At 35.0% G+C, this 15,223-nt stretch overlaps 1 protein-coding gene across 1 annotated transcript in view; it reads right to left on the bottom strand.

Annotated features, from left to right (window-relative positions):
* Positions 1-15,223, bottom strand: part of Smp_124220 (hypothetical protein) — a gene marked incomplete at its 5' end in the record, with an annotated part of 42,593 nt that overhangs the window by 12,633 nt on the left and 14,737 nt on the right. Inside the window, 9 exons of the mRNA XM_018793092.1 lie at positions 1,241-1,426; positions 2,420-2,989; positions 3,076-3,411; positions 3,532-3,927; positions 7,179-7,490; positions 7,971-8,318; positions 9,078-9,134; positions 12,268-12,728; positions 14,054-14,394. Coding sequence (XP_018647639.1) covers positions 1,241-1,426; positions 2,420-2,989; positions 3,076-3,411; positions 3,532-3,927; positions 7,179-7,490; positions 7,971-8,318; positions 9,078-9,134; positions 12,268-12,728; positions 14,054-14,394 — 3,007 coding nt within the window. The remainder of the gene's footprint in view (positions 1-1,240; positions 1,427-2,419; positions 2,990-3,075; positions 3,412-3,531; positions 3,928-7,178; positions 7,491-7,970; positions 8,319-9,077; positions 9,135-12,267; positions 12,729-14,053; positions 14,395-15,223) is intronic.

The following is a 15,223-nucleotide window of genomic DNA, read 5'->3' as shown; positions in this document are numbered from 1 at the left end:
ATATCTCTGATTAGGCCTTCTGTAACCTTTACAGCGAAAGGTCTTACACTTTTCAGAAACGCACCTGAATAGGTTGTGCGATTAATAGGCATAATGATGTATTAAAACAAACAAAATTAGATAACTTGTTGAAGTATCTAGATGACAGGAACAGGTAGCCCAGATGCTTAAACAGGCCGCCTAATGTACGGTTCAACATTAATTACTAGTGTTTTCAGTGAAAACATTACGAGAACATTTATGCTTTATCGAGTGAAAATATCAAGACTGATTAGCATTTTTGAACAAAAGGTACATTTATAGTAAAAATGGTAAGACAAAAAAATAGCATTTAAGGTAAGCAAAGAAATAATGGTAACCTATCTTAGTTAATTACATAAAGTTTATACAGATTCAAAGGTCAATAATTTGCTATTCTCTTTTGATTCAATTTCTTTATTCTACTAACGATGCCTTTTACTGCTCTGACATGACCGAAGATAGGGAGAAATCACTTCAACTAACAATGATAAACTTTTCTTTCTTTCAATTTCAAACTTTTTGTTATTTGACTTCTGTACAGCATTCAATTGTAAGAAAACGGCAAGAAGACCGAGGAAGTTATTAGAAAGTGACTACGAAGCGTTGAAGTACCAGACATATCACAATGGTTGATAATACTGTATGTAAATGACAACTTCAACATGTTATGTTTCTTCAGCCAGGTAATCGATGTTTCCAAATTCCGAAATTGACTTTTTCAATATGAAGGCGGGATTAGTGTATGCCGAGAGCAAGACAACCCGTTTGATCATTTTACTTATCCTAGAACGCTATCGAATCAATTAGCCGGTTATTACAATTTTCCCAGAAGATCGAACATACTCAAAAAATTCACTCACGTTAACAAAACAATTGATATTTTTTGATGTATTAAAGTCAGTCAGCCAATTATAAGTAGAAACTGGTAATTTTTATTTCTACATCTTGGAAAACCAATCCATTTTTCGGTCGATGATATGCACTTTTGATTGGCACCAAATGGCCTTCTCATTTAGCTACTTTTTATTGACCCACTATATCAAATAACGATCCGACTATTCAACTATTAATTATGACAATCGTGTGGACCCGAACCAGGTAGCCTCCATCTACCAACACGGAGTAGTCTTTTAACTGTCAATGACTCTTCATGGAGTGTGATGCCACTACATCTTAATTTAATGAATACGATATAATGAGGACGAAAAAACAAACTTACCGAAGAGGCCAGCACCTCCACCGGTTGTATTTGATGTAATCTGTTGAGAATTGACGGTCACCGCTGCTGCAAAAAGACCGGTACCAGGACCCATTGAATTCACCTGGCTAGAAGTTATTGATGCACTACTAAATAATGAAGATGTGCCCGGAACGAAACTAAACAGACTAGAACTTGTAGTTTGTGCTGTTTTTTTAAAAAAAGTGAATAAAAATATAGGTAACTTAATATTGTTTTTGGAGAATAAATGAAAAAATGTGGGTTATTTTACATGCTTTTATGGTGTACTTAGTGAGGTATTTGTTTTCGGTATTTTTATATTGTGGAACTTGGTAGGTCATCGTTCAACTCATTAACTGTTAATATACGTTTTACCATTTACAAGATACAGTTGAATGATTATGTACCTGTTATTCAGTTTTGTTTCTGGTAGTTTCGTTCTCTGACCTAGGTTCAATATTAGCTTATGTTGACGCAATCGTCCAGAAGGATAACAAAAGCTTCACGATTAAATCATATAACTAAAAGAACGAAACTCCACCAAAGTTATCTATCTGAGGTACAAATCTTCTCCATTAACTCAAAATCAGTTTTGCACTAAAAATGAATTAGTTATGCAATAGATTTTGATTTCTCATTTATTGTACTTTATGGTCTTGTAAATGACGTCATAAAATATACAGAGCGAATCTGTTGTATGTTCTCGTGTTCTAATTGAACAGACTGAGAGTAGAAATAAGTTACATGCGCCAGTATCAGCCTCAGCATTTTTAGTGACTAAAACAGGTTAAGTGAATGTCATTCGTAATAATGGCTTAAGCGAATTCATGATGAATGGATTCAATAAATTAGTGGTTGAAGCTGAATTCATAACAAAAATATACAACTGTATAACTACTTTAACGCAAATGAAAAGAACTTAAATAAGTAGTATTAAAAAAACGAAACAGTGAGTTAGATAAGCATCACAGGATTGTTGACTGCAGTACAATAAAATATTATACTTCTTAAGGAACGTCAGTAAGTAAATTCATAACAGGCTTCCATTTTGACCAAAAAGACAGAATTCGACAAAAATTCAGTACCACTAGGTCAAGAAACCACATATGAATCAGAAATAAAAATTGAAGCAAAAACATTTAGAGTTGAATACTAAAATTTATATACTATGAAACAAACCTGGCACTGAAGATACAGTAGTAGTGTTATTATTTCCCGGTGAATTTACAGATGGTGTATTAAACAGACTAGCACCAAATAATGTAGATGACGAAACAGTAGCAGTAGGATTTGAAGTATTGACCTGAAATAGATTGGAACCACCGCTGGATACTGGAGCATTAAACGGAGAACCAAATAAAAAGCCACTTGTTTGTGTAGCCGGCTGTGAGCCGAACAGTTTGTTACCACTGATGGCCAATGTACCAAACAAGCCTGCCGATGACGACACTGTTGCAATAGTATTAGTTGTTGTTGTATTTTGAAATAAAGACTGTCCAGGTAAAACAGAATTACCACCAAAAACAGAAGAGCCAAATGGACTAGAAAAACTAGAAGTCACTGAAGTAGTAGTAGCAATAGTAGTTGCTGTACTGGTAAGACTGGATGGTGTAGTTACTGAATTAGAAACACTAAAAAGACCAGCTATTCCAGGTGATTGTAGAATGGAGGAAGAAGTTGTAGTTTGAAACGAAGAAACATTTGTACCAGTGAATAAACCACCGCTCGAGGAAGTACCTTTACCGAAAACTTGTAAGAAAATGAATAGTTTTAGGCACAAATAAGTTCTACTTTAATTAAAATTAAAATTAACTAATCTTTGTATTTTAATCTACCTGTAGTACCAAACATTGGAGATGCTGGAATAGTTGTGATTGGAGCAGATCCACCAAAAGGTGTAGACATATGTGTATTAGAGGCGATTACACAAGAAGGTACAGAAACAGGTGTACTTAAAGCAGTACCACTGAAAAGTGGAGAGACGGATGTGGTCGGTGTTTTATTGAAAGCCTCACTTTTCGAAATAGGAGTTCCAGTGAAACCAATAACAGGGTTTGCAGGCGAAACAGTGGTTACAGATCCTGTATTATTCGTAGAAGACAACTGATTTGGATTGCCAAACAAAAAGATATTAGCACCAGTGCTGCAAGTTGATGAAGCAACGGTAGTGGCTAAAATAGAGGTAAAGGACAACTTTGAATAACTAATGTGTAAACAAAATGCCCCTTAAATTTACATTTTGACAGTTATTTCAAAAGAATATATATGAAGAAAGCATAAAATTTACCTACCTGAAACCATATTTGGAGCACCGAATAATGGTTTACTATTGAATGTAACATTTGACATTGTTGTAGTATCTGAATTTGTAATTATTGTACTTGTGGTGTTTAATGGTATACCAGTGAAAAGAGAACTTAATGAAGAACTTGTCGTAGTATTGGTAGTGGCAGTACTGATATTTTGACTTTGTCCAGACCCAAACATTATACCTGAACTACTACATACTGGAGTTGGCAAAAATGAGAATAGTCCAGATGATTTAGAAGAAACAGTAGCAGTTTGAGGTAAATTAACTGAAGATATGCTTGGAACAAGATTTTCTTTTTTAATTTCATCTGTTTTTTTACACAATGAAGCATTATTGAAATCGTTCGATGGATTGGTGACAATAGGTTTAGGAATAACTGCAAAAATAGAAAGGAATCACTAGATACATAAAAGTAATTTGCAAAAAAAACTTAAGTAGAGCTTGACTAGTAACATTATCATGTTCATATAAATATCCTTTCTTTAAAAAAACAAAGACATCACAGATATGGTACTTAGCAGTAAGTTTAAAGATTATGATTTACGCTAATTAGTCTTCGAGGTTAAACCAATGTGTAAATATTTGATCCTGTGTACTCAATGAAGCATTCGCATAATGTGAAACATTAAGGGTAAGTAAAACTTAATAGATAAGTGAGTTGGATTATTATATTATCACCTGTTAATATAAAGTGAGTAAGAATCAGGGTACTAAGTAAAGATAACAAATCCGTTGATAATGTCATGAATCTTCATTGACTAGGATGATCGAAACATGCATTAGATAGACTCAACCACCGCTGACCTCGACAAGTAATTTTAGCTAACATAGGAGTAGGTTAGGAGAAAGTCACGAGTAGGCAGACTAAAATATGGAGTCAATCTACAACCCCTTACTGATAATTATTGTGTCCTCACTAGTGACTAGCTTCGAGAGGAAATCAAAGGGACCATAGTGGGAAGCCGTAAACAATGGAGCTAAACTGTGTCGGTATAAGGCAGTTACCTACAAAAGATAGTGAAAGTTGGTAGCTTAATGTCGTGGATTGATTCGAGTTCGACATTACCACTGTTGAATCTCAACTCAGTGGTCTAAAACTTAAGTGTTCACATGAGACCAAAACTCCTGAATCTTATTCCTGCGCACGGGGTCATGGGTGAGCATTGCAGAGGAGTCCCATACTAGGACAACAAGGCCGTCCACTGCTTTCAGGTTTCCAATGGTTGTCTAACCTATATCTGTTCATGATTTAAATGAAATTCAATAATCTCCACAACCCCTTACTGACAGTCAGTCCATGAATCCAATCAATATTAGTTTCAGTTAAGTAGATAGGTGTTAGTGTGATATAGCAATTTGGACCGATTTACATTTTTGTTAAGTTGGTACGTTGTTTATGACTGATTGACTGGCTACAAAATACTCATGAATGAATACGTTGAAGGGGATTATTCAAAATTGGTAGCAATGTATATGTTGCTCTCGACTTTTTTCACTTTTCTCTAAACTGTAGGGTTAGGTACGTTATTAAGTTATCAACAACAATTCAGTACCAAGCGCATAAACAGTCGTATATTGATGCAATACTGCTATGCTCCATGTAGTCATATCTCGAAATAATAAGTATTAATATCAATAGTTATAGGAGACCCAAAATAAGGAATATAATTTAAAAGAACAAAGAGAGAAAGAGAGAGAAAAAGTAGAAAATAACAGTTAGACTTGAAAGATCTAAAGGAAGACTACAGAAAACCACGAATATTGACCACTTATTTTATTTATTATTATTTTTTATTTGAACACATAAATATTGATACAAAGGGGCACCAGATAAATATGCGCCACACAAATCTCACTTGATTTGTTTGAGGGCTGTGATACTGCCCAGGTGCCTAAACTGAAGCGCATGGTTTTCTTAGGGGGCCACACCCGGATCCTTCGACCTTAAGGTCTGATCCACAAGGCAGTGGAGCATCGTGAGGAGATGCAGTCCCGTGGTAGCCGGTGATCAACAACTTATTCATATGCCATTTGTTTCCTTAGGATACTCGAGCCCACGTGCACCATTGATTCCGAATCAGAGTTTTCCAACTCCCCTAGGTGGACGCACCGTGTCCACCAACCCGGTTAAAGCGCCGGACATTCGCTTTTCGTCCTCTCAATTTCGTAAACACCTCCGCCACGAGAAGGCAGTGAGTAGGACTTTCCCGGCAGAGGCTATATACGCCTGGCCGTGTACGAGCATTTCGAGAGGGAGGGAGGGGCCCTGCCCACTCTCGGCCGTACCAGGGCATTTGGAGGCCCACTACAATATGATATCTTAAATATACATTAAATCCCACGAAATATATGAACAACATATTAAGAACTTAAGACATTATTTACTTAAACTAATCAAATTTATACTTTGATCACATTGTAATAATAAGCAGTATACAATATCGAATTATTATTGCTTAGAGCTATTTTTGTAATAAGATTTATCTTCATAATATACCTTATGATGTCAAAAGTGTGACTATAAATTACTAGGGAAAAATAATGTGTTCTTTTGTTTTTTATCATGAATATACATGATATACAAAAGTGAATACAAGTAAAGCAAATGCATGAAATACTCATGAATTATGTGATTATTGAATAAGGTTGAAGATACAATTAGCCCCATTCACAGCTAATTTTGGCTTATTTGTATACAATTAAGTTTTTTTCAATTTATGCTGTGATATAGTCCAGGTATATGTTATATATAAACCTACGAGTACTTGAAACATGAGGAAAAAAAGTTAGCTGATCATTTCTCTTTACAGTCAAGGGATAGGATAAGGAAAGGTTTGACTCTAGCGGACCAACAGGAATGTAACTTGCATCAGCTTAAAGTTAACGATGTAGATTGAATGATTTATCGGTGAAGTCTAAGACACTAGGCTATAGGAGAAGTAGCAGACGCGGCATAGAAAGAAAAATTAAAATCGGGATTCTGATTAATGACTTCGGCACATGATATTAGTCAATGTCTTAAGCCGAAACACTAGTATTAGGGATTAAATAGCTCAGTGGATAGCGCGTTGGCGTTGTTAGTGAAAGGTACTGGGTTTGCATTTCAGTGTAAACAATAACCCTGAGATACAGGTACACCCAGCTGACAAACACCAAACAGAAATAAACTTGTATTAAATATGTCTGCAAATACTCATGAATTATTATGCTCTTCTTGTAAATATTCACATTGGTGAGAGGGAATTAGTTACTATTCTTTAGTTGTTTAATTTGTGACGAGAAGTTACTCCATTTTGAAGTTACCTTTCTTGAAAAATTGTCATCAATAAGAATGTGTTAGTTAAACGCTGCTCTCCACTGTAATTTGGATCTTTTAATAAGTGCGTATTATATGATGACCCAAATACAAAATCAAACCTAAAGTTTCCTGATGATTATAACACTGTTTATGGTATTTTTGAGTTCTACATCTCATCGCTTCCTATTATATATGAATAGCTGAGAACAAATCAAATTCCTATCACATTTTTTGCTAATAAATAATTTTCACCTCTCAAGTAATACATATACAATTACAGTAGAATAGTAGAAATATGTTTTCAATCTTTACTAAAAAGTAAATAATACCTGAAGGACTGAACAATGGATTGGAAGTAGATATAACTGGGTTAGAATTGATTAAACCTGTTTCATTGATTGTTGTGACAGGTGTTATAGTAGAATTATTAGTAGTGATAGTAGATTCACTTTTTTGAAAACCTGGACTAGAAACTTTAAAATTGTTTACGACAAATGGCGCAGACGATTGAGCTACAGAAGTACCACCACTAAATGTATTGGCGATCGGCAGTGTTGATGATGACGGTGATTGCGGTTTGAATAAAGTAGAGTTTACGAATAGATTACTACTATTATTGGCAGTTGAAGATACAGTGAAAGCTTGTTTATGAAATTTGGAAAAAAAAACAAATAAATGTAATGTATTATTTTACTCTAATTATTACATAATGCAGAAAATAGACAGAAACAAAATAAACATTACAATAAGGACAACCAAAACAAGTAAGATAATGACTAGATTATTTGTAGATTGGACGCATCACATAATGATCTCGGTCAGGTTATCGGTGAACAATATGTAGTAATGGATAGCTATTTATTTCTAATACCAGACTTCTCATCAGTGACCACACACAATCTTACTAAGGATCGGACACAAGAAATTCAGGTATCTCAGAAAATGTCTAGACATTAAAACCACTGTCCAGTGGTTTTGATCCCCGCTAGGATCATGGATATGCTACTAGGACAAAATAGATATCCAGTGACTCCTGGTTTTGAACAGTACTTTAACAGGTATCAATCCAAAAAAATACATTTCAATCAATGAAAATATTAATAATTGTAGATTCACATTACCTGACGTGACATTTGGTTGAGTGAATAAGGGCTGTTGAATTGGTTTTATCCCCAGTGAGAAAGATTGCTGGAACGTAGTAGTTTTTGGATCACTTTCTTTGACATTTGAAACTGGTGCAGAATTTACTAATGGTGATACAGTTGGACTGTTTGCGATTTGATTTCTTGTCAAATTAAAAGCTATATTTGATGGTTTACTAGTAATGACAGAAGTAGGAGTATTAGGGGAAAGAGGTGTAGATACTGATGATGGAACAGCTTCAGTTTTATTGACAACTTTCACACTTTTCTCAGTCGATGGCTTAGAAGGGGTTTTGGGAATAACAGAGACTTCTGTGTTAGAGGCAACTGTAATAAAAAATAAAACTTATCGTTATATACATCATACAAATATTAATAACACACGTAAATTTAGCAAATTAACCTTGGTAGTTTTTAAACCGCGACCATTGAAAACAAGGTATGGAATAGTTATAAACCAAGGCATCGGAAGAGAGTCGAGAAATATCGTGAACTGAATGGAGTTGAACACTAACACCGTTGAGTATCATCTCAGTGGTCGATTGGTTAAGCGTCCCTGCACGAGACTTGAGAGTCCTAGGTTCGACTCTCTGTGGTGATGTCGTATATGCCCACTGTAGGGGAACTTAATACCACAACGAAACAGCTGTTCAATGTTTCCAGACTTTAAATGGTGGTTCTTAATTTGAAAATCATGAAAAGTGGCTTTGATTACTTAAAAACAGAATAAATGGACGAAAGTCATACATCTTTCGGATTGAAGGAGAGAAGACTAACAATTTGATATGTCCCAAAGAGTAAACAATACATATTACACTATATTCCAAAGGGAAGTGGTGTTCTGGTTCCACGAAAGACTCTACACACAACTGAGTTTGATAAAAGTGTAAGATTGAGGGAGCAAGAAATTTAATGATGAGGTATGTATACAAAAATACCGGACACAACAACTGGACGACTAACATCACAACAGCAACAACACAAGACTGAAACAAACGGTCTCTCCAAGGAAGTCTACATCGAGCAAAATAGACATTGTTACTTACAGTTTAAAATAATATATTTCATTTTAAAAAAAGAACTCACTTTCTCCTGAAACAACAAGCAACTGTTCTAATTTGGAATTCTTCATATTTCCAGGAGCTATAAAGAGAGAGATAGGAAAGGAATAACTTTGAAATGTTGTGGTAATCAATCAATAAATTTCATTTCTTTTTATTTAATTTTTAAAACTTATTACTAAGAACACCAAACTGTCGTAAAGTTTAGGTAAACCGGAAAACCGCTTACCACAGAGTGAGATGTTTGCTGATGTAGGGACAGGTTGGAAGTAAGCTTTAGGCGGCTAAACTACAACATGGAATCAGTTTATGAAATCACTAACTGTTGGTCTGATTTGTGTTGACAGGTGAAGAATATCTGTTCAGGGTCCACGTGATTATAGTAAACAATGGTTGGAGACGTTGAATGACATGACTCAGAATCGATCGCGCAGATGCATTCACATTCCATAAAATACTTAAATCTTTTATTGTACGGATTGATTATATCTTCTAGAATTATGCTTAATCTTTCCTTATACCACTGATACTGTAAATACTTCTACTCAACTGGTATTTGTCTTGATAATTTCATCTCTCTGTGTTCCAATGGTGTCGCAGCTTGAACCTATGCATACATGTGTCAGGTTCTACATTGTATGTGACCAACTGATATAGCGACGAAGTACTTTTTTTAAAGTATACAAGCCACTTTCATGATCAAGTTTTTAAGCATGACATTTTGTCGTACTAGATGTAAGACAGAAATAGCAGAAAATTTGGATAAATAGAGAAAAATATTTTAAATACAAAAGATAACCTGCGATCATTGATATACATGTTTGAATTTATTTTCACTAATTCATTCACAAGATATTTGAGTATGAGCCATGCTCCAAACGTGAGGGCTGGCTGGCTAAATCTAAAGTGAAGTGGGGTTTGGTATTGAGACCTAGAAGCTCAAAATCGAACGCCTGGCTTAACCACTGACCTACTGGTCCACGTGTGCAATATTCAAACTATATAGGAGGTGATTGATTAAGAATTATAGCACAATGTAAGTATTGATACGCAAAATAAGATTCTTCTATATATGGTTGATAATGAATAATAATATTTCTTGTTTAAACCATAAAACTGCTCAAAATACGTTTAGGTTGAATACAAAACGGTTATTGCCATATAAAGCCTGTAAAAAATCCGTCAATGTAGGATCCACTCGTATGTTTCTTAATACACTCTAAACATGAATAACTTATTGTTTGAAGAAAAGCATCTCATTTTCCTCTATCCAAGCAGAGCATGATGGCTTAGTGGTTATATCTAGGTATTCGACTTTGAGCTACTGAGTTCGAACCCTCCTTCACCCACTTCGGTTTGAAAAACTGCTTATTATTACTAGCCCCAACATTTAAACTGTGTCTCGCTCCCTATCTGTACTCGGCAATGAGTTAATAATCATCCACGGCATCAACTTAATCAGTTTAACTACTTTACTTCCTCTACTAAAGGGAATCAGAAAAGTGGATTACTATGTTGAATAGTCCTTTCTTTAATTATTCAGTGAAGTGACGAACATCGTCTAAGAACATGACGATACTATGATTCCTAATTTCAATACACGGGGACAATCTTAATCACAACTCCCAGATTCAAAATGTACAATGGCATAAAAACAAAGTGACAATAGATAAACGGACTAAACATCATTATTCATTCACAGTAAAATAGATCCAGAATTACGTCCACATTTTCTTAAAGAAAAACAATCATCTGATTGATGGAAAGTTGAACATTAACATCACTTATCAGTGAAGACATTGTATAATATAGTGGTATCTTAGAGTTACACAAGTTAGCTTACAAACAGCATATTAAATATTTAAAACCTGTTTAGTCGACTGGATAGTATCGTTACCACACAAACAAGCTATTTAACTAAAAGCTGAGTACATAAAACTGTACTTGATAAATGAATAACAATCAATAAAAATATCTAATTAATTAAAGTATCAAGAACGGACCAAAAATACGTGTCACAATTTATTCTTCTTAAATATGATCCATTCAAAGCTCACTATTTTGTTAGGAATACCGCAAAATTATCTAGTATTTTTTACAATAATTTTTAATAAACAGTCTTAACAAGCAAACTGTTTCCCAGTCTATATTATACCATTGTTCTTTGTTCCTGACTTCGACCACGGTGATAGGTACGAACTTTGTTTAGTGAAGTTTTACGGTCAATATTTTTTGTATCAATTCTGTATAAGCTTTTTTGGACATGACAAGTGTGGACTCTCATTCAAAGTGACAATTATATTCCCTTTATGGTTAATTGTGTTTTTATAATAACTGTATTCCCACCTCCCCCATGTGATACTACTATAGGGTGTGTGAAATTTGGTATATAAATGATTGTATTGTGGTCTGAGGATGTAATAATTTGGATGTGATTCCCGGACTCGTTTGGAGAAGTGTTTTTAGGTAGTAAGTGAACCTTCATTTCATCAGTCTTTTGTAGTGGTCTCGTTTCCCTGTACAAGCAGCAGGATCGAGGACTGCAGTGGCTCCCGGTTCCCAAGTAAAAGTTGTAAAACTGAGGACTTAACGAAGTCGATACCCACATGATAAAAACGACTCCCTAGACATAACAGTTGACTACTTAGTTACAACAGTGCCGACGAACCAAATTTTCCAGTTATCAAAGTGCCGATTCCGAGATAAAACAGATATGGTGTATTTGTTGTGTTCAAAGGACATGCATAGTTGCAGCTAAACACACAGGTGTTCTATTAAAATTTGAAGTTTATTGAAAAATCAGGATTTTTTTAAGCTTCTCACATCTTTCTATCCAATCACATGAAGGATTACCGTTGAAGTTTTGTACTAGAAGTTCAATCTATGTAGTTCATGTTCTTATATTAGGAGAATCTGCCAATTGTTTGGGATTCGAAATTACGGCAATCTATCTCAGGACAGAACAGACACAAAGGTTTCGATAAGACAGATTTATACGTCTACTTACAATCTGATAAGCATCAATGTCAAAGTAAACGACAACTATTGCACGATTTATCAAGGCATACAGAGTATCAATGTTCTGGAATATATATTCAGTGAGCACCAATTCAGGCATGTTTCTGGAATATATATTCAGTGAGCAACAATTCAGGGCAAATATATATATATATATATATATATATATATATATATATATACTGAGTAATACTTACATGAGGTAGTTTTTATTTGTGAATGATTTAATGTTGCTGACTGCACATCGGAAAATGATTGACTTTGGTCTTTGACAGTTTCACCTTCGAGTGAAATGGATGGACAAAGTTTTGATGGATAAATAACAGGTAATTTATAATTAGAAAATAGACGTAATAAAGCTTGATCTCGTTCAATTAGCATACTTCGATATGGATTCATTAAATCATTATCATCAACATCATTATCACCACTGGGACCGGGACCGCTATCCTTTAAAAATGAAATATTTGAAGAATTTAGACTTTTACGCATAGGTTTTTGTTTTTCTTTTCTTTTTTCGCATCTACTATCACATTTCATAGGGCTCAAACCTAAGCGTTTTAAATTTTCCACAATAAAATCAATTCGACCACGCTCCGCTCGAATAAGATTAGCATTTGTATCAATAGTACGCATGATGTTCGAATCATCATTAACACTAGAAAAGAAGTTGAAAGTAGAATACGATAACTATTATTAAAACAATATTATACATATTTGCATGTTGTATTTATCTAAGACGAATTTCCTTTAGAGAACCATCGAAAGCAAGGGAACACCAAACAATCGTTCAGTTCTAGCATAAGACTCCTTAACAGTGAGCACTAAAGACTGCCACCAGGCAATGAACTCAGGACATTCAGGTATCGTAGCGAACAATTAATCATTAGAACTTGAGTCGTTGGCCACCAGTAGAATTTTAATCAGTTTGTGACATAGTGCGATGATCGAAAAATACGACCGATGACAATTGTTTGACTCCTGACAAGTGAAACACCATTAATCAGGACTTTCACCAGAACTTTAAGAACATTTTTAAGTTAATAGTGAGTTATGCACTGCTGGGGAGGTTCCTATTAGGACAAAACAGACTCATTGAATAATTTCAAGAAAAAACCTGAATCCAGGAAAACAAAAGGAAGTTATAAAGAACATGGAAAGTATTTCACTTTGAACATCTTTGAGGAATTTGTGATGAGCAAAACTAGTTGGTAACAACGCAACTGGATTAACCATGTACGAATTTGTGTACTCAGCATTAGACAGTATTATTTTTACGAGTGACAGTGACAGCCCTTTCCAGTCCCCAGAAATGAAGCAGGGTGACAGGATTTGGTTTGAGGTGATTACCTGACTTTGGATGAGACGCTTTGTGACAGGCTGTGTAGACAATTAGGTTCGATTTTGATAAACTAAAAGTGAGCTGAGTGAGTTCAGACATATTACGTGCCTCTGCTCACAATGATCTCTCAAAATCGAATGTCAGGTGAGAAACTGTGGACGAGGCACGCTATTGGAGGAAGCCAATTATACTCCTAGTGAAGGTCCTAAAATGCATGTCTCTGTCCGGGTTAGAAGGATAAATGAATATGTGTTAGTGATTTTGTAGGCTTAGCTAAGAGGTTTTGCCAATTAAAGCTTCATATTTGTTTTCTAGCCTACTAATTAGAATAGTCGGTTGACTACAAGTATAAGATATATGTATATCTGAATTAGACGTTGTAGATTGTAACAACATCGACTACAGTTTAAAGTTTAAAATATAAATCACTGGATTGCAAGCCAGAGGCTCAATGGTATCATACTCGACAAGAGTGAGATCTTAATGTTCCGGGTTCGATTCCGCTTGTGACCGTTGATGTGCCCGTATGGATTATAACAAACTATAAGGATGGAACAGTTATTACAACTGTTCCCTGATTTCTATTTAGTCTATGACAATTGATTTAAGGTGATAGTACAATATTCAAAAAACCCACTTACCTATTTCTCGTCAACAACTTTTCTTTCCTCTGTTGATTAGGTGATGACATTATGGTTGTTGCTGTTACTATGTTTTTCGACTGAACCGTTGTATTTAATTCTGTAGATAAACTTTCAATCTGATTTTCTAAATCATATAAACCGGCTTCAGCTAAACGTGCACGTCGTTTTAATTGACTAAACAATCGACTGGTTTCTGGATCTAAGTGACCTGATATAGTGTGAAACCAATCACCGTTAGCATATAAACGTAATGCACGACGTAAACGTTCACCGAAATTAATCGAATTTGTTAAATCCTCTTTACGTTCATTTAACGCATTGGTTAATTCGACAATAACCTAGAAAAAAAGTGATTTTGACACACTCAGATAAACTATAAAAGCATTAATTTAAGAAAACATTTCGGGAGTGAAACAGTTTTCCCCAATGGTGTTAGATGATTGTTACACTGTTGCAAACTGAACGAAGTTTAGATTGTACCAGTGAATCCCAACACAGCAGTTCTAATTGGTAAGTGTTCTCTGAGAGGTCTGAAGGCTCTAATTTTAATCCCGGATGGGCTAATGGGTAGTGTAATGGTAGGGAATCTCATACTGGAAAGAAACAATTGTTTAGTGTTCCCTGGTTTTCAAAAGTACCCTAACAAAGAGTAATCTGCGATAAATGTAATCTATTAAAAAAAAATATTAAAATAATTATATATGGAACCTTAAATACAGATGATTCAGTGATGGCAAGCAATCAATTAAGTTGATCATAAAAACCCAGTATTTAGCATAAATATCCACATGTTTAAACTATTTTACTTTGCATCAGTACTTTGAGAGATGAAATTAACGTAAGAGATAGACAGAAACAATTGATATGAAATATAGCTCGCGAGTTGCTTAAATGTTTATGTCAAATATATTTACAACTTTATAGTTAAGATCATGAGTCAATTGAAGCTAGACCACCATGGAAAGACTGGAAGCAGTGGACGGCCGTTTCGTCCTATTGTGGGACTCCTCAGCAGTGCGCATCCACAACCCCGCCTCGCGGGATTCGAACCCAGGACCTACCAGTCTCGCGCCAGAGCACTTAACCGGTAGACCACAGAGCCGGCATCCAGTGGTGTTAATGTCTGACCTCAAATAATTCACGAACCTGCGCTACCACACTGCACAC

The sequence above is a fragment of the Schistosoma mansoni genome, chromosome 1 (genome assembly GCF_000237925.1).
Source record: "Schistosoma mansoni strain Puerto Rico chromosome 1, complete genome".
Lineage (NCBI taxonomy): Eukaryota > Metazoa > Platyhelminthes > Trematoda > Strigeidida > Schistosomatidae > Schistosoma > Schistosoma mansoni.
Note: the sequence above shows the minus strand (reverse complement) of the source record. Positions and strands in the feature narration are given on the sequence as shown.